Source organism: Thunnus maccoyii, chromosome 10 (genome assembly GCF_910596095.1).
Source record: "Thunnus maccoyii chromosome 10, fThuMac1.1, whole genome shotgun sequence".
Lineage (NCBI taxonomy): Eukaryota > Metazoa > Chordata > Actinopteri > Scombriformes > Scombridae > Thunnus > Thunnus maccoyii.
Window position 1 is genome coordinate 26,286,493 of NC_056542.1, and position 26,173 is coordinate 26,312,665.

General features: G+C 41.3%; 1 protein-coding gene and 1 long non-coding RNA gene across 5 annotated transcripts in view; one reads left to right on the forward strand and one right to left on the reverse strand.

Annotated features, from left to right (window-relative positions):
• The window catches only part of LOC121906184, a 62,716-nt gene extending 56,472 nt beyond the window's left edge, over positions 1–6,244 (reverse strand). For all 4 annotated transcript variants that reach the window (XR_006098564.1, XR_006098563.1, XR_006098562.1 and 1 more), the window contains exons 1-2: positions 6,177–6,244; positions 6,001–6,074 (exon numbers count right to left, since the gene is read on the reverse strand). This is a non-coding gene — a long non-coding RNA (uncharacterized LOC121906184). The remainder of the gene's footprint in view (positions 1–6,000; positions 6,075–6,176) is intronic.
• A 1,932-nt stretch (positions 6,245–8,176) lies between these two features.
• Positions 8,177–26,004, forward strand: sall3a (spalt-like transcription factor 3a). Its single transcript, XM_042422780.1, has 4 exons — positions 8,177–9,893; positions 18,686–21,841; positions 22,244–22,581; positions 24,400–26,004. The coding sequence occupies exons 1-4, from the start codon at positions 9,812–9,814 to the stop codon at positions 24,829–24,831; spliced, it is 4,008 nt and encodes a 1,335-aa protein (XP_042278714.1). The 5' UTR covers positions 8,177–9,811; the 3' UTR covers positions 24,832–26,004.
• The last annotated feature ends 169 nt before the right edge of the window (positions 26,005–26,173 follow it).

Consider the following 26,173-nt stretch of genomic DNA (forward strand, 5'->3'; position numbering starts at 1 on the left):
GTGTTTTATTAAATCTTGTGTTAGCCATGCAGATCCTGATGGTCAAACTCTGCCTGTCTGTTTCTATATTTATCTATTTTAATCTCTTTATAAAGCAAAAGGATTTCAATTACAAATGCCACGGGAGTCAATCCAATTGAAAAACAGTTGGCAGTCCTGTGTTTAAAACCTTAAGAAAAGATTACAGATGGGCCTTCGCGTGCATATTCGAGATGCAATGACTTAAATGCATCACTCTGAAACTATTTGCCTAAGTGTTTCTGTCAGAGTTGCACAGCAGCCAATTAATTGCAGGTCTTTACTGTATGCTGCAGAGTAGCTCAGGGAATCAGCTATAAACCCCCTAAAGCCAAGCAACAGTGCATGCGAGGAACCTGTAACTACAGGAGTGTGAAGATTAGGATTACTGCACTTAAAGTTGAGAAAAATAGCCTTCAAAGTGTTATAATGTCAAATATTTTTTTCTTAAATATTTTAAGAATTATATTATTCCCAAATTCACTTTAAGATCAGTAAGGCTAGGTTAAGGAAGGTTTCTTACTTGTAATCCGACACATGATTTCACACTGTGATTCTCTGTATGCACGCTTTGCAGCAGGTGCTTCTGAAACGTAGCTCATCCCTACCAAGCATGATCAATGAGTAAGTCGCCATGTAAACACACACATCCATACCTCCCCTATGCACACACACACACACACACACACATACACACACACCAAGCTTGATTTTGAAGGGTCCTTAATCACAACTAAGCAATTGACTGATCAATGACAGATATGAGGAACAACTCTAGAATGCTAACAGGACCGCATTTGCTTTTTATCAGTTTCTTTGTTTTGGCCCATTTTTATCACAGATTATATTTCTCTCAGTGTTAAAAGGCTCCGAGCCCCGCCGAGGTATTAATTAAAATCTAAATACTAAATATTGATTGATACGTTATCAGGGCATAGCAGTTGGTCCGCAGGCTATTGATCCAGCCTGTGATTTATTATCATATTTAAGAAAAATCATTTTGCCAGATTATACGAGGTAATGGATTTTTAGCGGAGGGGTGTAATTCTTTTTTTCTTTTCTTTTTTTTTGTATCGCGTTTGTTATGTGGAAGGTGGAGCAGATTTCTCAATTGCATTCGGAGATCACTGATATCCTTGGTGCCGCACCCCCCTGAGCCCCCCTTTCAGCCCTGCCTGGCCTGTGAGGGGCTAAAGCTTGTGTAAGAGAACGATCCCGCTCTTGTCATTGGGAATAATGGGTATTGGGATTACCTCTTTAATCACAACAAAGATTAACAGATGGTATGAGAACAGTTATTAGCAAACATCTTGCACTCATCAAATCAATAAGATGATTTGTAATCAGGCTGTTGGTGCAAGTGAAAAGGGAGCCGGGGCCGTTCCCAGTGAAAGATCCTGGCAATCAGAGGCTACTGTGTAGCAATTACCTCTCCACAAAATAGGTGCTCTTCCTCCACTGGCTGGCAGTCCTCCAAAACACACGCCAGACTGATAGCAACATAGGGCATTAACACGGCAAAACACAAAACACTGCATGGTTAACCTTGTATTTGATCAGGTGTTAGGTTGCTCCGTGATTTCATTTCACTTTGTGCCCTTTAATTTGGTGGATCTCGCCGTGTACTTGAAGGAAAAAATCTAAATGTTTACACATGCTGTCTCTCACTACAAAGGACTGTATAGCTCATTAGCGGGTTACCATAAATAAGTCAGTGTAGGGACAAAGAGGGAAGAGCATAGAAAGTATACAGAAAAGGGTTCACTGTGCAAATATTTCTCCCTGGAGACGGAGACAGCGAGAGAAAGAGAAAGGCTGAAGGACTGCAGACCGAGCAGGGCATCCGGGACTGTAAATGGAGGAATGTAAAATCTGAAAGCTAACTCTCTCCCACAGCGTTTAAGACTTTTGTTTCATCATCTTAATAAGTTCTGCGATTTATACAAACCATACTGTTCGAACAGTAAAACCTCACTTTATGCTGGTAATTCTTCACACGCACACACACACCGTGCACACAGAATTCATTTTAAACTGTTGTTCCTAAATTCTTCTGCTTGTGTCTGTGAGGAAAACGATCTGCAAAATTGTCTTTTTTCTCTATGAATTTTTTGTGTTTGTTTTTTAAATCTGGGTGGTTTTGTTCTCACTCTGAGCAATTTTATTTCATGTTATTCTCAAACAATTATTTATGCTGGCTAATTTTATGTCTGTCTTACTCATAAGAAATACAGCACATTTTCTGCCATCTTACTGCAAGAGCAATAAATGCAGGCCGAAAAACATGACCATGTTCACTCTTGCCAACTATTTTATTAATTCCTCTAAACAAGTCAGAATTGGCCTTTTTTTTGTTCCATTTAGTGGCAACACAATACTGTTTTACACCATCTCCACTTCAACACTGACGACAGGTATCAGCTGAACTCTTCAATTGCTGCTTTTAAAGCACATAGGCCTTCTGGCATCGACCTCACCTTGCTCGTATTGTTTATATCCCACTCTGCAGTGGGAACACTGAGATCAAACTGATGCCATAGAAGATAATGTTTAGTGTGTGTGTTATTTCAGGAGTAAAATGTAGAAACACACATTTCTGACCTTAGTGAGATGTTGTTAAAACTTGGCTGGGTTTAAATATTTGAGAAATCAGATGAATGCAGAGCATGGTTCTACTAATCTATTGTTTTCTGTATTTTCTCTTATTTATACGCAGTCAAGAACACACACACTTGCACAGGCATGCGATTACATGTATACTCCCCTACTTGCACACACACACACACACACACACACACACACACACACTAACACACACACTAACACACACACTCACATTTCTAATGGCAGTCTAATCACTACAAGGAACATGCAACGGTAGCTACTCACCGTACATTTACCAATATGCTGACTTTCAATGGCTTTGAATCAAGATGCAGCGTACAGAATCTATCCATGTACTATGTCTTGACACACACACACACACACACACACACACACACACACACACACACCGTCAGTAAGACAGTGTAGATATGCACTTACCAGGATTAAGCAAGGCAAATGGTGCCAAAACAATGACAGTATGAAGTAACTGATGCTGTTTAAAAATTCAAAGGCCTCTATTGAACAGACAATGTGGCACACATATCACTGGGCCACAGATCCCTGCAGCCCACTGGTCTGGCTGCTGGCTGCTCTCATGCACATGCATGGTCTCTCTCTCTCTCTCTCCCACCCCACCTTCAGCAACATATCAGAAGTGCTATACAGCCAAGCAAAAGCAGCATGTTTTCTGACACTAAGACTGTCAAAGGAGATCCTGACGTGTCCACTAACTGTAAAATTACAGTATGAGTCTGAAATCGCTGTGAAGCATGTTTCACCTGTGGTTTTGTTATAAAGACATTTAATAAAACACACACAGAGACGTACACACATGGACAAATAGGAACTTACAATCACATAAATGCAGACAGGCACCCCTCCCCTAACGCACACATACACACACACACACATGCACAAGCAGTCACTTGTCGAGTGGCTAATATCTTTCCAAGGTCAAACCTGACAAGGAATTCCAATGAGATTAAGTGTCATCAGTGCGGCTTTAGCCCTTTTCTGCACATTGTTCTTGGAAATGGCATTAGAGCCACAGATGACCACGGCCTTGGAGCAGTAAAACCTCTTCCTTTCCTATGAACACCCATTTGATATGTCATGTATTTGATACAGGGCCTAACATTCAAACATCAGAATGTAATAATGTTCTTATCTATGTCTAGGAGGGTTAGGTTAATATATCGGTCTTCCATTATAAAGTTTTATTAAATATCAGATATCAGGCAGTCAGTGTTATTCACCTCTGACATGATGGAGGTTTCTTCCCGACCACAGCTATAGAAATACACTTTGAAAACCCTGCAAATTATTTTAACTGTTTAAAATATCTTCTAAGTAAATTCTATATTCATCACATTCCTGGATCTGAGTTTCTCTGCTACTGATTGTGAGGGTCACCCTTCATTAGAGAACTGCAAACTCTAAATTCATTTCAGTATTTTGAGAGTCATTTAGGTTTTTTAACTAAAACTGTATTCTGGGGAATAAAATGAATAATTGGAGTCTAAAATTTAATGCACTATATGTACTTTGAACACATGTCCACTCTTACTGTATATAAAATCTGCTTAAATGCTGGCATCTCATATGCAGATCTCCATATATTTCCCTACATATGAGACAGTGTTTCAGTCTGGCAGTTTTGTTTGTGGACACTTCTAGCGAAGCACCAGCCTTGTCAATGTGTCAGCCAGCATTTGGTGTGCTGCCTTTCACACTGAATTTGACACATAGTCCTTTGGTGGCAGCAATGAGCATTTTGTCATCTCCTCTCGAGTGCCAACTCGATGTCCAATTACACCCCAGCTACTAATTTAATTACAGTAGCAGAAGAAATGGGTTGATTCAATTCATTTCAATTAGCTCTGATTGGACCAGTCAGATCAAATTTTGCTCATCTCAGGTACAAGCTGCCTGTCACATTTTATCTCAGCGTGCCTCATTTGGAACAAGATAAGCAGGTCATGATATGATAACTGAAAATTTATGGTTGAGTTCACCTATGTCTGATGTAAAAACAGTTCACGGATCAGAGGGTTACAGATTTAAATGCCTCCTAATCTCTGACTCTGTGATAAATGTGAGAGTAAAACACTCCACTTTCAGTGCAGGATCACAGCCAGTTGCCACTTAGTAGAGTCCCAGCTACAATAGTCATTACTTATGCATGATGTCCACAATTATGTATCAAATTGTGTGTGCATGTATGTGTGTGCATGTTTTACATATCCAACAAATTGATGTGTAGCGCCGAGCAAAGCTAGAAAACATGTTACGAAAGAAAACCCACTCATATCATGTCATTCAGACAAGCAGCTGCTATAGTTTCGCTTAGTGTCGAGTAATACTACACACACTCAGAGAGGATTCCTCCTCAATGGTTCATCCAACACGTTACTGAAAAAAACCTTTCATATGACACAACCCCAACAAGTAGCCCATGTCATCATAATCTTTATAAAGACAACCATTTCCAATAATACATTTAAAAAGAATGCTGTCTAATATCACGACAAACCCAAAAAGGTACTAGAAGAATACAGAAATATTATAAAATCATGACAGAATACTACAGGATTAAAAAAAAAGTGATCACTTTAAAGTCACTGACAGATAATAAGTCTCTATAAGATTATTATTTTGCAGCTGTAAGTGGATTTTCAAAAATACCATTAATTATAAGGGCACTAAAAACCACTGATGAGGCTAATTTATCTCAACTGAAGAATTATAAGAATATTATAATAAAATGAAATAAATATCACAGTATCAGGTTTAGTAAATTCAATATTAATTGGCACATACACCCATAAAAACTATGTAAGGATATTATAAAGGTAAATACAGGAGATAAAACAAGGCAAATAAGTACTAATAAGGTCACTATAAACCGAATAATGAGTAGAATCTTACTATGAGTGCTTATAGAAGTATTTCAGGAACATTGTAGTGACTTGTCTTCAGGGACACTGTGATTATTATCTTCCAATACCAAGAAAAAAAAAAGTTACATCTCGTCTCTGATTGGTGCAGATCGAAGCCTCAGCAGTATGCCATAGGCTGCCATAGGCTGCTACAGTAGCCTGCGGTGTGTGTAAATGCGTCCTGGCACCAGTTGCGGCGGCGCAAAGACGTCTGATTGGCCACTGAAGGAACTCAATTTTTCAGACTGCGCCACAGAAGCGGTACAACCACATGCTTCAAAATGCGGACTTCCAAACATCCATACAAAATCCTATACTTACATTCTCGTATTTAAAGACTTCAAATAGACAACTTCAAGACTGACAGCCTCTTCCTCTTTTACAATGACGCACAACGACCCATAAAAAATACATTAAAAATGCGAGCGTCATTTACCTCTTGGTGTCTTCTTCACGGCCAGGCCTCCCTTCACGGTATCCGCAGTGAAAGACAGATAACCTGACGGCAGACTGCAGAGTGTGAGAGAGGAAGAGGAGTTCTTACAGAAGTCAGCCGATGCAGTTTATGATGCAGAGAGGGCCAGTATAGAAGCCAAGTAGCCTTTTTCTTACCTTGCGACACAGATCCAGAGGGGGTGAAATGGGTAAAAATGGTTGTTTGGGTGATTACACGTTTCTCCTCTCCCTCCCTCCCTTCCTCCTTTCATCCATCCCTTGTCGTCTCCCCCCCTCCCCCTCCACCTCCCCTTCCGCCACCAGTGCTCTCCCCTCTCTCGGTGAATAGAGAGAGTGGCCCCGTTGTAATAGCCTCTATGGGGCTCCAGCTATGCAGCAAAACAGCCCGTCCTTTAAGGTTAAAAGATACCTCCGAGGCGCATCCGGCATCAGCTGTATCATAAAACAAACACGCATTTTTTACTTTTCCACCGCAGCAAATTAATGCGCAATTACTTTTATATTTAGCATTTAGCTTCTCCAAATTCATTTTATAATTTTAATAGATCCATAAAGGAATAGACCTTTTTTCTTGTATAATCGTATCAGTTATTTAAAAATATTTTTGGGACATGTATGGAGGCAGATAGCCGAAATAAGACAGACACATTCTGTCAATCAAACATTTCACACCAAATTAATTACTTTTCCGGAAGTCCAAGATGTTTGGCAGTCCTGATCACACCGGACCTTCCTCCCTCTCTCTCTCCCTCTCTCTCTCTCTCTCTCTCTCTCTCTGTTTCTCTCTCCCTCTGTCTCTCCTCTCTCCCTGTATGTGTGTGTGTGTGTGTGTGTGTGTGTGTGTGTAGCCTATACCGGATTAAATGGCACCTCGTCTTAAATGGCACCTTGCCTCGTTTCCCCTCTCCTTTCATCATCAGCAAAATAAAGATTAGGCCTACAGAGGAGATTGTAAAGGCTCGCCTTTAGAGGCGCAGGGATCTTCATTCCTCCGCCTTTGTGATGATATTGATGATGATGATGGCCAAGTGGACAGTTTGATTTTTGTGTGGCGAGCTAGTTATAAAGAATCAATATTATATCAAGGGGGTAACTTTGGTGATAAAGGACTTCAGCTACTCTGGCTATTCATCATAAGTCTGTAGCAAGCAGATAGGTCAAAAGAAATTATATTGCTCTAAAGAGTGTGTCTCCTTATCTCTCAGTACCAGGGGAGTGGAGGACACGCCGATCGATACAGTAGCTGCCGTATACTCCTTGCAATTATCAATAGCTGATTTTGTCTTCCTGGGGCTGCATCTATTAATACCAGATAATAACAGAGCCTTTGGACATAACTTCTAAGGGGATGATGGAAAGAGAAGGAGAGGAAGAATAAAAAAAGAAAAAAAAAGAAAGTTTGCTCACAGGACGACCTTGTTGTCAACAGATTTCTCTCATATGAGGTGGAAACCGGGGAATAGACAAGTCAAACAGACAAGAGGGAGAGAGAGAGAGGGAGGGGGGAGGCTTTAACTGAGCTCCCCCTCTAACTGAAAAAAGCTCAGAATCCATCATTACAGTGAAATGATTTTTTAATGTATTAAGAATTTCGCAAGTCACGTGTTGGCAGCAAACAAATAATAATTTCCAAGGTTATTTTTTATTAAGTTATTGCAAGCATTATAGACTTTTACGCATATTCTATGTTATGAAGTGTGCTAAACTTAAAATTAATAATAACTCCACACGTTACATCATGTTAATTCAATAATAAATAAGCATATTTTTTCTTGTTATTTACATGGCACGCGAGCTCGCAGATCTTAATCCTTCCAATCCTTTACCCACCATACTGTGACTCCATGCATCCAGACATTTGAATGCAAATAACAATTTGCAGAGGGTTAATATGTTTATTCAGTAGCACATCGAGTCCGCATCAATGCACAAGATCGTCTCTATTGTAGATTTTAACCAAAAGAAAGTAGAAAAAAGACAAGTTTACAAAGTATTTTAAAAAAATGTATTTATATTATGTTCATGTCATGTTTTAAATTGGCCTTACAGCCTTACAGGGAGCTATAAATATAGGTTTTAATTTTCTACAGTAAATCACTATGATGTGATTACTGTCAAAACAGGACAAACTGTGTTTCCAATGGTCGCCACCGCGCGTAAAATGTTAATACACTAGAAATAAAGTTAACATAAAGGTTGGAAGTCGTGATGAAAAGCTCACCGTCTACCCACAAAGTCGCCGCTCTCATAAAAAAAAATACTCTGCGAGATTAATATGACAGCCTATCCCTTACAGGCGGCGACTGGTGAGAGCTGTGAGATATTATATGATGGGAGGTCAAATCTGGGTGTTCACACTGGAGTCTGAGGACGATCCATTGAACAGTAACGTGGTGGTACATCCTAGTGGTGGCTGAAAGCAATGGGCTGAACCTCTGCTTGGGGGTTAACTCTCACACAGCGCAGTCCCACACACACACGGAGCCATGCCCAGCACCGAGAGACCGACACTACTAGTGAGCTGCCAGAAGATAACTTCAAAGTTGGCCTCGGTATGAGCCGGCAAACCGACCAAACAGAAGGCACTAACTGAAGCTTTAATTTGGAAAAACAAGCGGTGTTTGAGTGTTTGGCAGCCAAATATCAAGAAAAGCCACTTTTGGAGAGCGCACCGAGGCGAAGGCGCAACCGGGAGCTAAACCCTGCGAGAGGAGGAGGACGAGAGGAACTTCATCGCGATCAGCCACGCTGAAGCGACTTCTCTTTTACGGGACAAACGAGTTTTTGCTCACATTGACATACGTGTTGTTACTGAGAGGAGGACTGTGGCTAATCGCGGCACCGCTTTCTCGGAAGACGCGCGTCAAAGTTTGGAGAGCGGAGCTGCGCCATTAGAAAAAAAAACCCTGGTAACAGTTTATTGCTATTGTCAAGACCTGCACTCGTCCTGTCCACGTTCCGGTTACCGATGTCCGTGTACCAAGTCAAACAGCCGTTACTTTACTGGAGAGATGTCCATCAAGAGAAAACTTTAAAGCCCTGAAACATCTCAGAGACTGTAAACATCGCTTCATATCAGAAGGAGGTGCGTGTTCAGCTTCGGCACTCAAACAAAAAAAAGTTACCGAGAGAGAAAGTGCGAGAACTGAGCCAAGATCTCGAGATAGACTTTATAAGAAGACACGTTGTGAAGTTCTGAGATAAACGTGGGATCATAAAGGTCAGAGTGATGAAGATGAGAGATACTTCGCGAAGAAATGCAGCGGTGAATCCTCAGCACTTGTGAGTCAGTGCGCTTTGTGAAAGGAGGTGGAGGGGGGGAGAGAGAGAGTCTGACGGTCCCTGTTGAAGACCCCCCCGAGTGCCGGGCATAACAAGAGATTTGGTGTGTTGTGTTGTGTTGTTGGGGGGAGGTTGGATAGTAAAGAGAAAAGAGACGGATAAAGTCTGAGAGTGAAGCGGCTAATTGCTTAGTCCGTCCCTCATTACCATATCCAATGCGCGTCCGCTGGACTCCAGCCAATCCTCCCCACCTTCACACGGTGCCATTAATCGCGAGGCATTATTCACTATCATAATTATTATACCGACATGCGCAATCCAACGCACAGCAACAGCAGCGGCAGCAGCAACACCGGCTAATTTCAGATATTTTGTTCCCTCTCCTGCTACCAGACTGTTTGCGAACTTTTTGTGTGTTGATTCCTTCGCTCTTTGCTGATGTATCTGCAAAACGCAGAGACATCTCGGAGCGCAAACGCAGCAGCATCGCCAGCACTGACGCCAGCAGCATGTCCCGTCGCAAGCAAGCCAAGCCGCAGCACCTCAAGTCGGACGAGGATCCCGCACTAGCCGAGGTGATTTCCGAGCACGGTGAGTGGATTTGATCAGCTGAGGTCTCTTATCCAGGTTCTTCTTTCAAACACACTACTTCTCCTTATAGCTGTTCTGCTGCACACCACTGCTGGCTGTCTCTTCACTTTGTTTTAGGAGCGTTTTAAAAACTCTTTTCTTTAAGTTTTACCTTCAATGAAAAGTATTTTTTGGATTAATTTGGATTATTTCTGGGTTTCTGATAAAAACTAATTTCTTAAATATAGATGCAATTTTTCGTAATTAAGCTATTATGATACAGTTATCAAGTTTGTTTTATTCCCAAAAATCAGTTTAACCTGCATCCCGGCTTGTATGACTTTTAAGATTGATGTCAACGAATGTATACAATAATCCAAACAGTATACACTTGCAGCATTTATGTGTTGGAGGCCTTTTGAAAGGCCTGTTTCAAACTAAAAATGACTTAATGCTTTTCTTTATGTAAAATATCGGAGTCTTTGTAGTCTTATGCAGTTGACTTTGTATGTGCATGCGCGCACACCAAAATACACGCACAGACGTGCATACACACAATTTGATAAGTTGATTAAAAAAATATTCGATATCTCTCTAAGAGCAATCAAATTCTGACTTCTGCAGATATTCAAGCAAATCCTTTAATTGACGTCACATTTTTAATTTTTTACATTTCTTAAAAAAAACGGTTTTTGATTTTTTATTTTTGCATTAGTGTCTTTTGTCCCTCAGCGCCTGTCTGGCTCTCCGAGGAGCAAAATGCCAGTTCTGTTGCAGGTCGAAGCCTTGTTTTGTTATGGAAATGTTTTTGTTTACCCCCCTCACATAAATTTAGCACACTTGATTTGTTCCCTTTTGCTCACAATGTCGACAAGATCGGTTGACAGAGCTCGTCCTCGCCATGTGGAAAAAAAAAGGCTCATTCATCTTTTAGTCTGGAGACTCAACCTTTTGCGCAATAGAATGATCCTCATAGAGCCAAAGTCAGATCTTAAGCAAGGTGAAACGTTGTAGGAATTATAGAAATAGCACGATAACTGTGGGGATATTATTTTCCTTACATTATTGTGCAAAAATCATTTTATGCATTAATGTTTTTCAGTGTACAATTTAAACATGCATTTTAATTGTTATATTTTACATAGATGTTTTAAATATTGGGAAAATCAAAATGTAAATATGAGGTTTTAGATAAATTAATTTAGTCTTTTTATGTAAGTCAAACATACATCCTTCAACAATATGATTTACTATAAAAAAAATCACTTTTCTTAGTATTTGAACTGTTGCACCTTTTTTTTCATTTCTCTCAGCCAAACCAAAAAAGATGCATCTCATGTTGAGTGTCCATAAAGCTTGATGTTCCCAACAAATCACTGCTATTATTTATACCTCGCTATCTTTACCCATGTTGGCCAACACACACACACACACACACACACACACCTAGTCACACTCACACTTTGTAGGTCTTTATAATAGAAATGCGTGATGTAATCTCTGGGGAGCAGCTCTCTTTGCATGGGGTAATGTTGGTGTCACACTGATGACCCTTGTCTCTTTTGTTGTGATTCAGTTTGTGGATTTATGATTTCAGGGCGATTCACAATTTAACAGCAACATTGTCTCTGCTTCAATGTTGAGGTGACCTGTCCCAAGATTTTGGTCAGAGATACGAAACGTCCATCAGGTTGCTCTCCTGTAGGATCACGGAATGAAAAATGAACTTCCTTTTCTGTAGTAAAACCTGACATTTGGACTATTTAGACGTTGGAAGTATTTCTTTAAAAAAAAAAAAAAAATTGCAATTTATAAAACATGAAGCACTGTAAAGATAAATCCACCAAGAGAGCGAATTAGTGTAGAATTCTGAAAAATATATACACTCTTCTCTTCTATTATTTTCTCCATTTTAACACCTTCCTGCATAAATAGGGGTATATGTGTAGTTTTAAAATAAAGATACTCAAACACAGACTGTGTTGTGGGTAACTTATAGTCTCTATGCCATTGTACTTAAGACTGGAAGTGGCTGTGGAATGTTCTTGCCTATCCTTGTTGGAGCACTATACTGGCTCGCTTGTTTTCACGCAGGACAGACGTTGCAGTTAAACAATCCCAAGCCTTTGGCAGAGCACAGTGAGCCCATACACACTTAGATAAACCTAATAATACCATGTCTCATCCAAAGCTACCTTACAGACCAGCTACAAATGTCAGACTGTCAGTGTAACATTGCAGCATGATCAGATTCTCCGCTGCCTATTGCCGTGGTGCAGCTCGTGACGACACTATTGATCGCTGGCTTGACAAATCATTGCATATAATGTCGAAGGAATTCAAAAAGTTCCAATCGTCAGTCGCTTCTTGATTTAGACTTAAAATCTATATACTATGGGGCGAATGGTAAAGAGGAACAAAAAAAGTCAAGTATCCGAGTATTGTTCAGACTAAAAGCTCAAGGACACACACTGTCTGTAGCGCATTTCATGAAAATAGACATCATGCAAGAAAATATCCACAAGGTCAGGGAGTTTGGTTATGATCTTAAATGCCAATGTTAGATCACCTTGTGTGTTCAGCTTTTTTCCAAATCTTCAGTTTGATGTGACTTTTTTTTGGTGTGTGAATTTCTTTCACTGTTGTCCACTGCAGCTCAGTGAGGACCTCTTTAATGTGCTGCATCCCTGAAAAGATGAAAAAATAAAATTAAGTGCCAACAAGCCCTTGTCTGGCATATCATCTCCCCCTCGGGCCTTCCGGACACTTGCCCCCCGGAGGCATGGGGGGTTGTGTGTGTGTGTGTGTGTGTGTGTGTTAGGATTGGGAAGGGGGGGGGGGTGGGGGGGGGGGGGGGGCTGCTTAGGAGTGCTTTTATAAAGCTTGCTGACTTAACCTTTGTCTAGCTCGGCAAGCCAGGTCCTGCCGCTAGATGTCAAGCTCCTTGTACAATTAGAACATGTGTGCCGTTGACCTTGGCAGCACAGCTTACTCGTGTCCTAGAAAGTGTGAACAGCGACGGGCTTTTCATCTTGCCACCACTTCCTCTGCATCCAGTGTCTTTGAAGGTGTGCATTGTGGAATGTGTGGGAGGCGGTAGCGTGCAAATTGTGTAAGAACACACTTTGTTTCCATCTTGTGCTTACACCTTTTTAGAGGACTTTACTACATTAAATGTATCTAGTTATAGATGGAGATGTACAGGATCAACCACAACCAAGGCAAGTAAAATTTCAGGACATTACTGCACTATAAAAATTATATTAATTATCTTAGTAAGTATCTAAGGAAGGACACATTAGTTTTAATGTCATAGAGAGGTTTCAGTTTTCAGTTTGGTGTTTTATTCACAGATTTTCAGTGTTGGTGAGGGTCGGATCCACATGTATTCAATGTGTAAATCTTTACTGAATTCTCACACACCATCATAATGTTTAAGTGGAACTTTTTTCCTTTCTCTACAACATAATGTTAGAGGCAGAGATGTAGTTATGGGGTGTAAAAAATATAATATAGTGAGAAGATCCCTGCTGACAGTGACAACATGGTTGTTGCCCACTTCCCCTGCAGTGGGGCTTTGTTTGGCTTTTGTTTTAATCCCCTCTCACCATTGGGTGCAGGCCTGTGGACCACCCACATAGTTGTGCCAAAGATGTCTTCGAGAAGGCTCTCAAATATGGCTGTGTCTTAATTACTACTCAGCACTGAAAACACACACACGAACAAGTAAGATCCTGATTGAGAGGAAGGACTAGACAAGAGCGAAGGACTTTTTAACTTTAGACAAGACAGCAGATTTTGGGGGATTTAGGAGAAAGCTAACAAGCCATCAACTGAAGAGGTAAAATGATTCATGAGTGGTTTTTTTTTTTCTTCAGATCATTTTGTTTGTTTTGATGATTTTAGCATTGATCGCTTCAGAAAATGTTCGGAAAGGTCACGCAGGAGCAGTTTGACAGCTGAAATGTGTCCATTTGATAATGACGGTGCTTTGTTTTCTTGGTGTTAAGAGTACAGCCTTTTAATTTCAAAAACAGCATCTAAATTGAAAGGGAGCTGAAGCACAGATCGGCGTTTAAAAAGACAAATACTTTTGAATTTCTCTTTGGCCTGCTGAGGATGAGCATCCATTAGATCGTAAAGCCTCCTCCTCATCTCGATCTCCTTTTGTAAATCCAGATCCAGAGAGACAGCGAGCCCATCTTGACGGGTGACACAGTCATCTGGACAGAGTGCCGTCATTGAATACTGTATTGCAAATGCTTACACAAACAAATCGTTAATGTTTTGGCTGCTCCACATCTGCAGGCAATGACAAAGGCCCCTCTGTTAGTGCAGATATGACTGTACCACTCTGCTGTAGGGCTGACCAGGCCGATGACACACACAGAGCTATGCTGAGGACGCTCAAGCCTCTGCAGGTCTGCATGGAATCACTCGAGGGGATGCTTTATGCGTTAATAGCCACAGAGACATTACAATACCTGGGACTGTGCAAGAGCAGAAATAATAAAGAATAGTAGATGTATTTTTTTTTTTTTTTTGAAAGATCTGTTATTTTTTTAAATTACACACAAACAATAAACCTCCAGGAGAATTTACACTGTGACAAATAGGAAGATTATTTTAAAAATGAGAACAAACACTTCTCAAAAATGCACAGTCAAAGAAAAGAAAGAATTTTTTTTTCTTCTGTGTTTTTGTCTGATCCATTGATAAATTACAAAATCAAAATGCAGCGAAGTACACACAACTCAACAGTCGAAGTTGTCCGTCAAAAAATATGAAATAACTTAGAAATGTATCACAAAAAAAAGGATTCTCTATCAAATATAGTGATGGAGGTGTAATAAAATAATTTAATGGAAAATGCAACTGGCACAAGAATTCCAACATTGTTAAACCTAGCAGGCCTCCTTTTTGCCCCCCCTCCCCCCTCCCTCCCTCCACTCCCATCCAACTTGGGCTGGTCCTACAGTGATGCATCTCTCTTTAAGGGTCCTAAGCTATCCTCAGATGCTTGAGAAGAATGCATTTTAAACAGACAGAAGGAGGGGCGGTTCAAGGAAGGCTGTAAGTGCAGCCGCTTTTTTAGAGATTATAGTACTCACTGCTTGTGTTTATGTGAATCAAATCAAACATACAGTATGACAAACATATTTTGAGCTGCAAAAAAAGTTTAAATCTAAGATACAATAACCTTAAAATAATCTCTTTTTTTATGAGATAGAGCTGACTTTACCTTATCATGGAGTAAATGTTACCAGTGTCATTGTCTGTGTGTGTATTCATTAAGTAAATCTGGAAATGGTTAAGAATGGGAGAATTTGTAATTGCTCAATGCTTCGCTCAATGCACGGCTCTGTGGCTTTCACAGAATCAGTGGAAAGCATGAATACCTCATCTGATATAATATGTCAGATTAGCGGTTTCAGTTAGCATGCCAAAGATTGCTGAGCAAGATAGCGGACACACAGATTCAATGTCTACAATCCCCCCATTGACCGCGTTCAGCTTAATATTTGCATCTGAGTAAATGAAGACTCTTAGAGGAATGAAAAACGGATTGGATTTTTTTTTTCATCCCTTCCTTTCTCATGCTATAGGAAAATCAATACCTCCCCCCCCCACACACACACACACACCACACACACACACACACACACACACACACACACAAACTCTCTCCTTTTCACTGTCTTGCAAACACATAACAACCACAAAATGTCGCCTTCATACAGCTGCTCACCATGATGGCACCTCACTGTTGGTTGGCACCCAAAGTGGTTGTGGAAGCATAGAAATAATCAGGTGTTACACTGATATGTGTTGTATTGTAATATAATGACTAATTGTAGCGATGTTGTGTAGCGACTGTCCTGCATCTGATTCAGTGAATGTTTCCTTCAAACTTTTTCAAACGGCAGCGAACACACGAGTTAGTCACAGCATTTTGAGCTACAAGATCGTAATGTAAAATTGTGAAAAAATCCTCACAATATTCTTTTGGTAATATTCTTTAATGCAGTTTGCTACAAAACTGAAAATGTCACATGGGTAGAAAATGTTCAACTAAAAACAGGATTTTTTTAAATTCCCTAAATATAATTTAAAGTAGGAAAAATCCCATTTTATCTTTTGTTTAAACTTAAAAATACAGCACTTCACAGTAAATTTAACAAGGTAGGCCTGAGCAAACACACTTATTCACCCACTTGGCAGGCGTTTTTCAGTGATAGAAAAAGTCATGTGTATATGTGTGTATGTGGCCTTTTAGAGGTGTTTATCTCTATACATATGCATTTAATTTGTGTGTCTACAAAAGTGTGCGAGAAAAAAACATGTCTGCGTGTGTTTGTGTGTGTATGTGTGTGTGTGTGTGTGTGTGTTTGTGTGTGTGTGTGTGTGTGTGTGTGTGTGTTAGTATGTGTGTGTGTGTGTTAGGTCACAGGCATACAAAGGCCCCCACTTGTAATTGTATGAATGAATAAAAGAGATTGACAGTAATACCATTCTAATAACTAATCAGCTCAACACAATGCCTACTCATTTGTGTTGACCTTTCAACCCTCAATTATGGAAATGAGTTCTGCTGTCCGCTGCTGGGCTAAAGAGATTTTCAGCCTGCTGTCACGTGTCGCTGAATTTTTCAGTCACTTGCTCTTATTCACTCGTCGATTTTTGGTCTTTTTGGTGATGTTTTTTAAGAGAAGTTTACAAAATGACCAATTATTTTTTCGTTTTAATAGAATTTTTATATTGAGTTCACAGGCTGGTGAGAAGAAAATCATGGGGGAGGTGACTTGATATTACAAAAAGGATATAATGCACATCTGAAAAATGAAAATGTGTAGCATATTATATTTTATAATCAGCGTTTTTTTCCCTCTAATTTAACCTAGCAACATACGTGACTAAGTTAAATAATATCTTGTTCTGTCAGCCCTGCTCCCCAATGAGGATAGGAACACGGAGCCTGTCCAAAGCCTTTCTGTTGATAATTAATAAGTTACAGACACCAGACCTTGATAGCTCATGCCCCCTTTGGCCAGAAATTACAGGAGTGATGAATTTCTTTACTAATGAGTCACTGTAATTGGCACAAATACTTCATGTCTGCCTCACCATGGCTCACTCCATTTTAACCTTTAAAATGAGCAGGAGCACCGTATGCTCACTCACTTACAAAGCACAGTAAGACCTTTAATGTTGTATAAACATGTGCAGTCTGTAATGTGCAGTATTTTCTAGTAGTTTTTAGAGGTAATGCCACCCTAAACATTTTCTTTTTATCTTTTTAATTCATAGCTTAAGCTGGTCAAGCCTTCTGGGTGAGTTGCACTCCTATGATTAGTGCAAACAGTAATGAAAAAATGAAAGCAGTTTCTTTATTCAGAGATGTTTCTTTTTTGGATTTTTAGTTATAGTCACATACACACATGCAAATAATTATTAACTTGGTTTTAGCCTCTTTATTGGTGACTAACTAAGTTAAGCAATTATAAAATCACCTAAGAACTTAACCTTGTTTTATAGCAGATTTTTTTAGAGTCCATCTTTTTGTGAAACAAATCATTTTCATCTGCAATAAATGTCTATGACACTGTCTAAACATTTTTATAGTATAAAGTGTATAGTAAATAGTTTGATTTATAGGTAAATAGTTATATATGATATATGGTGGGTCTCTGAGTGTAACTGAATACACTCAAGACTGAAAAAAAAAGTATGTGCCGGATGCTGTGGTAGTGATTGAGCACACTTCCTATGAAAAGGGCGTATGTATACAGCCACAAACAACTCACACACACAGACTGTAAGGATACTCAAACACACACCGAAATTTTAAGAAAATACATAAAAGGGAGGCTGTTATTACATGGTTTTGATCAGGTGTGAATTAGGTCAATGTTCAGAGCCTGCAGCGGCTTGTTTGACTCTGATGGTTGCATGTGGAAGAGGAAGTGGCTTCCTACAACTGTGATTAAACATGTGTAACTAATCAGAGACTTTGCTGCCATCTCACTAGCATGTAATTTGTTGAGTCTTATTTCTGATAGCATGGGATAGAGAGAGAGACAGAGAGACAGAGAGAGAGAGAGAAAGAGAGAATGTAACATTGGGAATTTCTTAACTGAAAGAGAATGTTTTGTATTTCAGAATATTTCAAAAAAACATTTCAAAGTAGGTTTAATTTAAAATTAAAGACGCCCTTACTTTTAGCAACACAATTTTCTTGACATCATAACAACAGAACATTCCAGTACAGTCCCTCGCTTAGACTCAGGGCTAAAGAATTACCGTTGCAATGCCAAATGAAAAGGCCCAGGCATTTGAAATTCAGGTGGAAATGACTGGGCTGGATAGCAGAGGGGAATCCTAATGGGGCCATCAAAGCCCTGATTTGTACCCAACAGACGAGGCAGCCGTGAATTGTATGAAATATTGGAAATCAATAGGTTCTATGGAATTTCATTAAGCGGCAGTATCCACAATTGATAGGCCCTCATAATTTGATGGATTGCACAAAGAAAATTATTAGCTGGCTCTATGGAGAGGGTGTGAATGCACAAACCTGGGTCTTGAGAATTGGTGAACTAGGGCAATTTGTTCAGAGTAAAAAAATAAAAAGAATATTGATTTTGGTTATGTTAAAAGAGAGAAAAAAATCAAAGGTTAAATTCTTTGCAGCACTGCACTGCAAAATATGTGGATTCTTTATTGATTATTTATTCATTAATTCTTCTCTTTTTTTTTGTTCCCTCCTCCCTCCTTCCCTATCCCCTTCCACTCACCTGACCCCCTCCCCTTAGCCCGAGGTGAAGTGCTGGAGGATGCTGACAGCGGGAATGAGAGCCGCAGTGGCAGTGAAGAGACCCATGTATGTGAGAAGTGTTGCGCTGAGTTCTTCAAGTGGTCAGACTTCTGTGAACATTTAACAAGCTGCACCAAGAACCCACTGGTGCTCATAGTGAATGACAATGAGGACACACCTAACCCCTCCCAGGAGTACCCCACAGAGCCCTCCCCTGTACCCAGCTTTCCTAGCGAGCAAGCTGACAGCGAGGACCCCAGGGAGGGCAACCACAGTCCTGCCGGTGAGGGGGATGATGTCCCAGAGACAGCAACCTTAAATGGGGTCAATGTCCTAGAAAAGGAGGATGAGCAGATGGAGCTGGAGCTGTCTCCTGAAAAAAACATGGATCCTGAAGAGAGAGATGTGACATCCCCTGAGCCAGACAGTTCCCTACCTCAGCTCAATGATGTCGTCCCCTCCACTGTTACAAGCTATGCCATGCCAAGCACTAATGTTACCCTGGAGACTCTGCATGGCACCCGGGTTGCAGTTGCCCAGTTTTCACAGAGTGTGAGGGCAGCAGCAGGCAGTGGGGTATCCACCATGGCTATTCCCATGATCCTGGACCAGCTGATGGCCCTCCAGCAGCAGCAGATACACCAGCTGCAGCTGATAGAACAAATACGCAGTCAAGTGGCTCTGATGAACAGACAGTCTGCCTCACAGCCTGCACTCAACCACCATCACAGCACTGCTGCTGGAAATCAGGGGCCTGTATCCTCCTGTGTCCCCCCTGTCGCAAGTCAGCTTCAGCTACACAACTTCATCACTCCGCCTGTCCATCAGCTGCCTGTTAGGTTGCCGGCCACTCTCAATAGCCAAGGTCCTTCACCTCTGACCTCAGCAATAGAAGGGCCTCTCCCTCAAACACCACAAAGTAGCAGTCAGCAGTCTAACTCTTCAATCCCCAACACATCATCAAATAATTCGGTGTTTCCTCCACCCACTGGCTCCGGATTGTCATCTCTACTACCCTCCTGCTCATCCTCAGTCACAAACAACAACATTAGCACGAGTAGTAGTGTAATAGGAAGTGGTGGCATTAGCAGCAGCTCAGCTCTTCCCAGGAACTCCACCACCCCTCCGTCACTCAGCCACAACAGCCTCCTGAGCTCTGCCTCCAGTCTACCACTGATACCTCACAGCTCGTCGAGCAGCGTTATCTTCCCCAACCCACTGGCCAGTATAGCAGCCACAGCCAATGCGCTCGACCCCCTCTCTGCTCTGATGAAGCATCGAAAGGGGAAGCCCCCAAATGTGTCTGTGTTTGACACTAAGCCCAGCTCTGAGGATCCCTTCTTCAAGCATAAGTGTCGGTTCTGTGCCAAGGTGTTTGGCAGTGACAGTGCCCTACAGATCCACCTGCGTTCCCACACTGGAGAGCGGCCCTACAAGTGCAACATATGTGGCAACCGTTTCTCCACCAAGGGGAATCTTAAAGTCCACTTCCAGAGGCACAAAGAGAAATACCCACATATTCAGATGAACCCATACCCTGTGCCAGAGTACCTTGACAATGTGCCCACAAGCTCAGGCATCCCATATGGCATGTCTTTGCCCCCAGAAAAACCTGTCACCACATGGTTAGACAGCAAACCTGTCCTGCCCACTGTTCCCACCTCAGTCGGGCTCCAGCTACCTCCCACACTGCCTAGTATGATGGGGGGTTTTGGTGAGTCTCCAAGCCTCACTCCGCTCAACAGGTCCCCTCAGAGGCCATCTCCACCTTCAAGCGAGTGTGCGTCTTTGTCCCCTAATATCATCATTGACTCTGGCATGACCACTACTTCACCTTCCCCAAAACCCAGCCTAGGGGGTGATGCACCTCCTCTCTTGAAGCCTGAAGGTGTTCTCCTGCCACCAAGCTGCTCTACTCAGCCAGGGGAGAACACCACCACCACACCTACAGTAACTCAAGTGGTCCTTTCCACTACCACCACCTCCACCACATCGTCCTGCAGTGCCCAAGTCACTGAACCCATCACTAGCCCCAACTCTCTTTCCAACCCAGTCTCCCATCCTGTTCTCCCCATGCTTTCAGACCAATTTAAGGCCAAGTTTCCCTTTGGAGGCCTCCTAGACTCTATGCAAACCTCAGAGACATCAAAGTTGCAGCAGCTTGTTGAGAACATTGACAAGAAGATGACTGACCCCAACCAATGTGTCATCTGCCATCGTGTTCTGAGCTGCCAGAGTGCTCTAAAGATGCACTATCGCATCCACACTGGTGAGAGGCCTTTCAAATGCAAGATATGTGGGCGGGCATTCACCACCAAGGGAAATCTGAAAACACACTTTGGTGTCCATAGGTCCAAACCCCCACTTCGGGTCCAGCACTCATGCCCCATATGTCAGAAGAAGTTCACTAATGCTGTTGTGCTGCAGCAGCACATCCGTATGCATATGGGAGGGCAGATCCCCAACACCCCAATCCCTGAAAGCCTCCAGGAGATGGACACTGACCTCTCCTTTGATGAGAAGAGCTTAGATGCGATGAGTAATTATGATGATGACCTTCTGGATGAAATGGAACAGGCTATGGACGATGAAGCTGACTTAAAAGAGGGAGAAGTGGACCCATTAAAACCTTATTCACCTGGGAGTTCCCCACCAACTTCGATCATTTCCAGCATTGCTGCTATGGAGAACCAAATGAAGATGATTGACTCCACTGCCAACATGACCCGTTCATTTGGTCAAAAGCCCACGGTAAATGGCAGCAGCTTTGGAGGAGAGACTGAGTGCTTTACCACTGATTCCCTGTCTGCAATGGGGGATGCTGAAGGTCAAAGCTTGGGGAGCCCTGCTTTGTCTGAGTCCTCTGACTCTTTGCAGCATTTGTCCCCAGCTCACAGCCATTCTGAGAGCCAGCGATCCAAGTCCCCAGCTACATTCAACAATAATAACAACAGCAGTGCCATGACAGCAGAAGAGGGCCAAGAGAACAATACAGCAGGCTTGGCAACAGTGAAGTCGGAAAAATCAGAGACCCCATCTCCGCTTTCTGCAACTGAAGGCAACGGGGCCCTTGACCTGACCGCCACTCAACCTAGCAGGCACTTTATCAAGGAGGAGAGCCACTTCAATATGCTGTTTCTAAACAGAGATCGAGGTGTGTATGTACAAAATCTACTAACACTGAATTCATTATATAAAGTGAATTTAATATAGATACAGATTTAATGTGTAGTTATTTCTAAAAAATAATGTACTCAAAATGACAATATCACACACACCATAATGTTATTGTAATAGCTTTGAGTAATTTATTTGATAACCAGTAAATGATCAAACGTAGTTGAAAATAAAATTCACACATTTTATAAATTAATACATAAACTAAATAAACAGTAGTGGAGTGGGCTTCAGTAGGGAAGTGTGATTTATGAATTTTCAAGTTAGAGTAAATCAGGCAGTTGCCTAGCAGTGATTTGGGGCTCCCAAATTACAAAATTACCCCATTCAGTTTCAATGTTTCACCATTCTAATATTAATTTGACCTCTTCTCTTTCAGGTCTGAACACTCCTAATTTGGCCAGCACTGCATCAAACATGATCAAAATGGAGATGAATGGACACGGCAAGTCAATGTCCCTGAGTGACAACTCCCACTTGCCTGTGGGCATCCAAGTTCCTGCTGCAGCGCCCCAGACCACCATGAGCCCCAGCATCAACCCCATGTTGGCTCCCCCGCCCCCACGACGCACTCCTAAGCAGCACAACTGCCACTCATGTGGGAAGAATTTTTCTTCAGCCAGCGCTCTGCAAATCCATGAGCGTACACACACTGGGGAAAAACCTTTCGCCTGCTCTATTTGTGGAAGGGCTTTCACCACAAAGGGCAATCTGAAGGTATGTGCCAACTTGATATAGCACCAATTAGAACTGTACATAAATGGGGTTGTTCTGGTTGCAAAGATGCATACTATGTAACATGCAACACTCTGGGATTGATTCTGGCTGAAGGCCTTTGGAGTACTGTATACAGCCCCACCACACACACACTTTTTAAGTGGGTAGTTAGTAGTTAAACCACTAGCATGTGTTTAACAGGGATAGTTTGCATTTTCTGAAGTGGGGTTGTATGAGGTACTTATCCATAGTCAGTGTATTACCTGCAGTAGATGGATGGTCCACACCCCTCCAAAATTAGCACGGAAGCTATGCAATATACTGCTGTGGACGGGGCCAACAGCAAAATGTAGTATAGCCAACAAAAAAAGGCCCACCTAAAGAAATTAATATAATGTTAAAGTGTACACTATATTTAGAATATTTTCACCGTTTTACCTTGCCGTCATACAGCCGTTTCCTTTGGCACTACATTTTCTCAATTGTAGAACTTGTAAAGTATTGTATTCCTACGCATGCCACACACTGTATTACGCAACAGCACTTTCTGACCCAAACAGCTGATCTGCGGCGTAATACTGTGCAGCATGGGCAGGAATACAGAAGCTCTACGGTTGAGAAAATGTAGTGCTAAAGGCAAAGGCTGTAAGGTGGTAAGGGAAAGTAGTGAAAATATTCCTAATATAGTGTTCATTTAAACTGATATTGATTTTTTTAGGTTGAACTTTTTTTGGCTAAAATACGTTTTGCTGCTGGCTCCGTCCACAGCAGTAGATTGCTTAGCTTCCTTAACTTCTGCAGATAATACACTGACTACGGATAAGTACCTCATAGAACCCCACTTCAAAAAATGCAAACTATCCCTTTAACATCAATACATTTCAGATGTAAAAATACGCATTAAATCTCAACTAAAGAGCTTCAGATTTTCAAATTTCCGTTTTAAGTAAAAATCACTTTACACGATTTAAGTCTCAACAAAGGCTGAAATGTAGCTGCTGCCTTAAGACTTTGTCATACTTTCTGCGTTCTGTGTCCGTGGACAGCTGTAGACTTGCACGAGGACCACAGATGCGCATGCGGTTCCATTCATACTTTTTTCAGAGGTCCGTGGACACAGACACGTTCCACACGTGAGCACTAGTGAACAGGGTTGAAGCATGATAACTTTCCAGAATACTAAAGCCCAGTCTGTTAGTTTTACAAACCCCTATGCAGTGTTTTTCGGATCAGCCTTTAAATGCAATAATCTGTTACTCCAACCGGACTTGCTGGATCATATTTCATTGTGTCACCGGCACTTTAAGTAATATGCCCACATCAACACAGCCCATTGTATTGTTTTACACAGGGCTATTTTCAGTCTGAATAGAGCTGAGTTCCTGTATGTTGCTGAAACACACGAAAAAGTCGAAAAAAGAAAAGCGACAGCTTAATGAGAATAGGAATACAGTACACATATACCATAGACAAGACAGGCATTCTTGTTCTCCTCACCCATGCTACTCAGAGAAATGGGGTTATGCAAGTAACCTAAAGTTTGCTTTTCTAGCACATGTGCAGTTGATGCACTTGCTATGAATACAGCCCACATGGTCACAACTTTTTAGCCGCACACAGACATCTGCAGAGAGGCCATGCGGATCCTCGCGGACATGGGCAGATGACGACATTTATGTCATATGGACCAACACAGACCCTCGTGGCCTCACAGCCTTTTCCCTTTGTTTGTTTGGATGTAGTATTTTCCCTGGATGTTGTATCTTCAGTTTACAATGACACTCATAATGTTTCTTTTTATTTTCTTGCTAATTTTAGGTTCACATGGGAACACACATGTGGAACAATGCTCCAGCCCGGAGGGGTCGGCGACTGTCTGTGGAGAATCCCATGGCCCTGCTGGGTGGGGATGCCATGAAGTTCAGCGAGATGTTTCAAAAGGATCTGGCGGCTCGGGCCATGAATGTCGACCCGGGCTTTTGGAACCAGTATGCAGCCGCTATCACCAATGGCCTGGCCATGAAGAACAATGAGATCTCTGTGATCCAGAATGGAGGCATCACCCAGCTGCCTGTCAGCCTCGGCGCTGCAGGAATCACTTCATTGGGAGCCATGCCTGGAGGAATGGACCGTGTTCACACTGGCAGCAGCCCTCCTATGTCTGGTATGGAGAAAGCAGGTCTGGAGGTCGGGGCCAGCCGCCCCTTCTCCAGATTTATGGAGGAGAACAAAGAGATTGGGATCAATTAAAAAGACTTTTCTGTATTATTCCAAGGTAGGCGTTTGGCAAAGACTAAGAGTCTGACAACAAGGAAAGAAACTGCTGATCCAGTCTAAACTCATGCGTACTATATTATGTACAGATTAAATATTTTTTGTTTGGTTTTGGAAATATAGTATTTAGTATTGATTAGAGGTCTTTGCCTTTCACCCATTCCCTCCTCACTTGATATTTCGCCTATACGAAGAATACTTTGTCTCTTGTTTGAGAATATGTCGTCTTGCAAGATTTGCATGGTACTTGGTTTTCAGTATGTTTGACTGCTTTTATGAATTCATTTGAAACCAGGATCCTGCCTCATTTATGATGGGGAAGCATCTTACAGGACTAAAACAGAAAAGAACAGAGATTTGTTTAAAGACAGTCTGGCCTTTGTCTGGCAACCTTGTTTATGATTGCTCTTTTAGATATAAAAGGGCCATGGATAGACTGAAGAAAAGACTGAAGTATAGTGTTTCTGTGCTCGCCTGATTTTTTTTTTTTTCTCATGAACAAGAAAACTTGAAAAAAATAATGTTTGAACTATTTTAATCTTTACATTTAGTCTCCCAGCATTGTCTTATAATATTGTCCTGTGTCTTTAGTATTTATGATATTGACAAAAAAGCGGGTATACAAAAATATATTTAATGGCCCAAGCATTTTATTGATCCATTTTTTTTCTAAACTGCAGGCTTCACTGATGAATATCTCTTTCAATAAAGACAGTATGTCATTTGAGTTGACAACAGAGAAAAATGGTAGGTTTTATTTGGATATCTGTTGAGATTATGTGTATCTCATTACATGTACATGTACATGTACATGAGGCTAGAGATATCCGAAGCTGCTATGACCACAACCCTGCTTTTAACCTTTGTAAAAAGAAAAAAAGAAGTGATCCTTTTGAAGAAATATCTATGTATAGAAATACAGACAAATCTAAAACAGGTATGCATATTTTGTATCACATAAAAATAGACATCATGAGTTGAGAGTATTTGTCATGTTTGTGAATGCACTTTTTAAAAACAAGACGTTTTGTCTGTGAGTTACCGTTAACCTTTTGACTGAGCTATCTATCACGTGCTGTTTTCATTGTTTTCAGCGTACCACTCCTACAATTTGCAGTGTCGGTTCTCTGTTATTGCATCTGTGCTACTCGTCAGAGTGCAAACTCATCACTCAATCAAAACCTTCTTAAATAAAAAAAAAGAGAACAGGTGTGTGTTTGAATGGTTTCCTTATCTGCATCACGTTTTCCCTTTCTTTGTCACCCTTTAATTTCCATAAATTAAAACTGAAATACCACATACATTTGATCAAATCAAT

Excerpts from the sequence above, each read along its gene's own strand:
- sall3a (XM_042422780.1), top strand. The coding sequence starts at position 9,812 with ATGTCCCGTCGCAAGCAAGCCAAGCCGCAGCACCTCAAGTCGGACGAG. Across the intron at positions 21,842-22,243 it reads GTTTCTAAACAGAGATCGAG|GTCTGAACACTCCTAATTTG; the intron begins GTGTGTATGTAC and ends CTTCTCTTTCAG. Across the intron at positions 22,582-24,399 it reads CCACAAAGGGCAATCTGAAG|GTTCACATGGGAACACACAT; the intron begins GTATGTGCCAAC and ends TGCTAATTTTAG.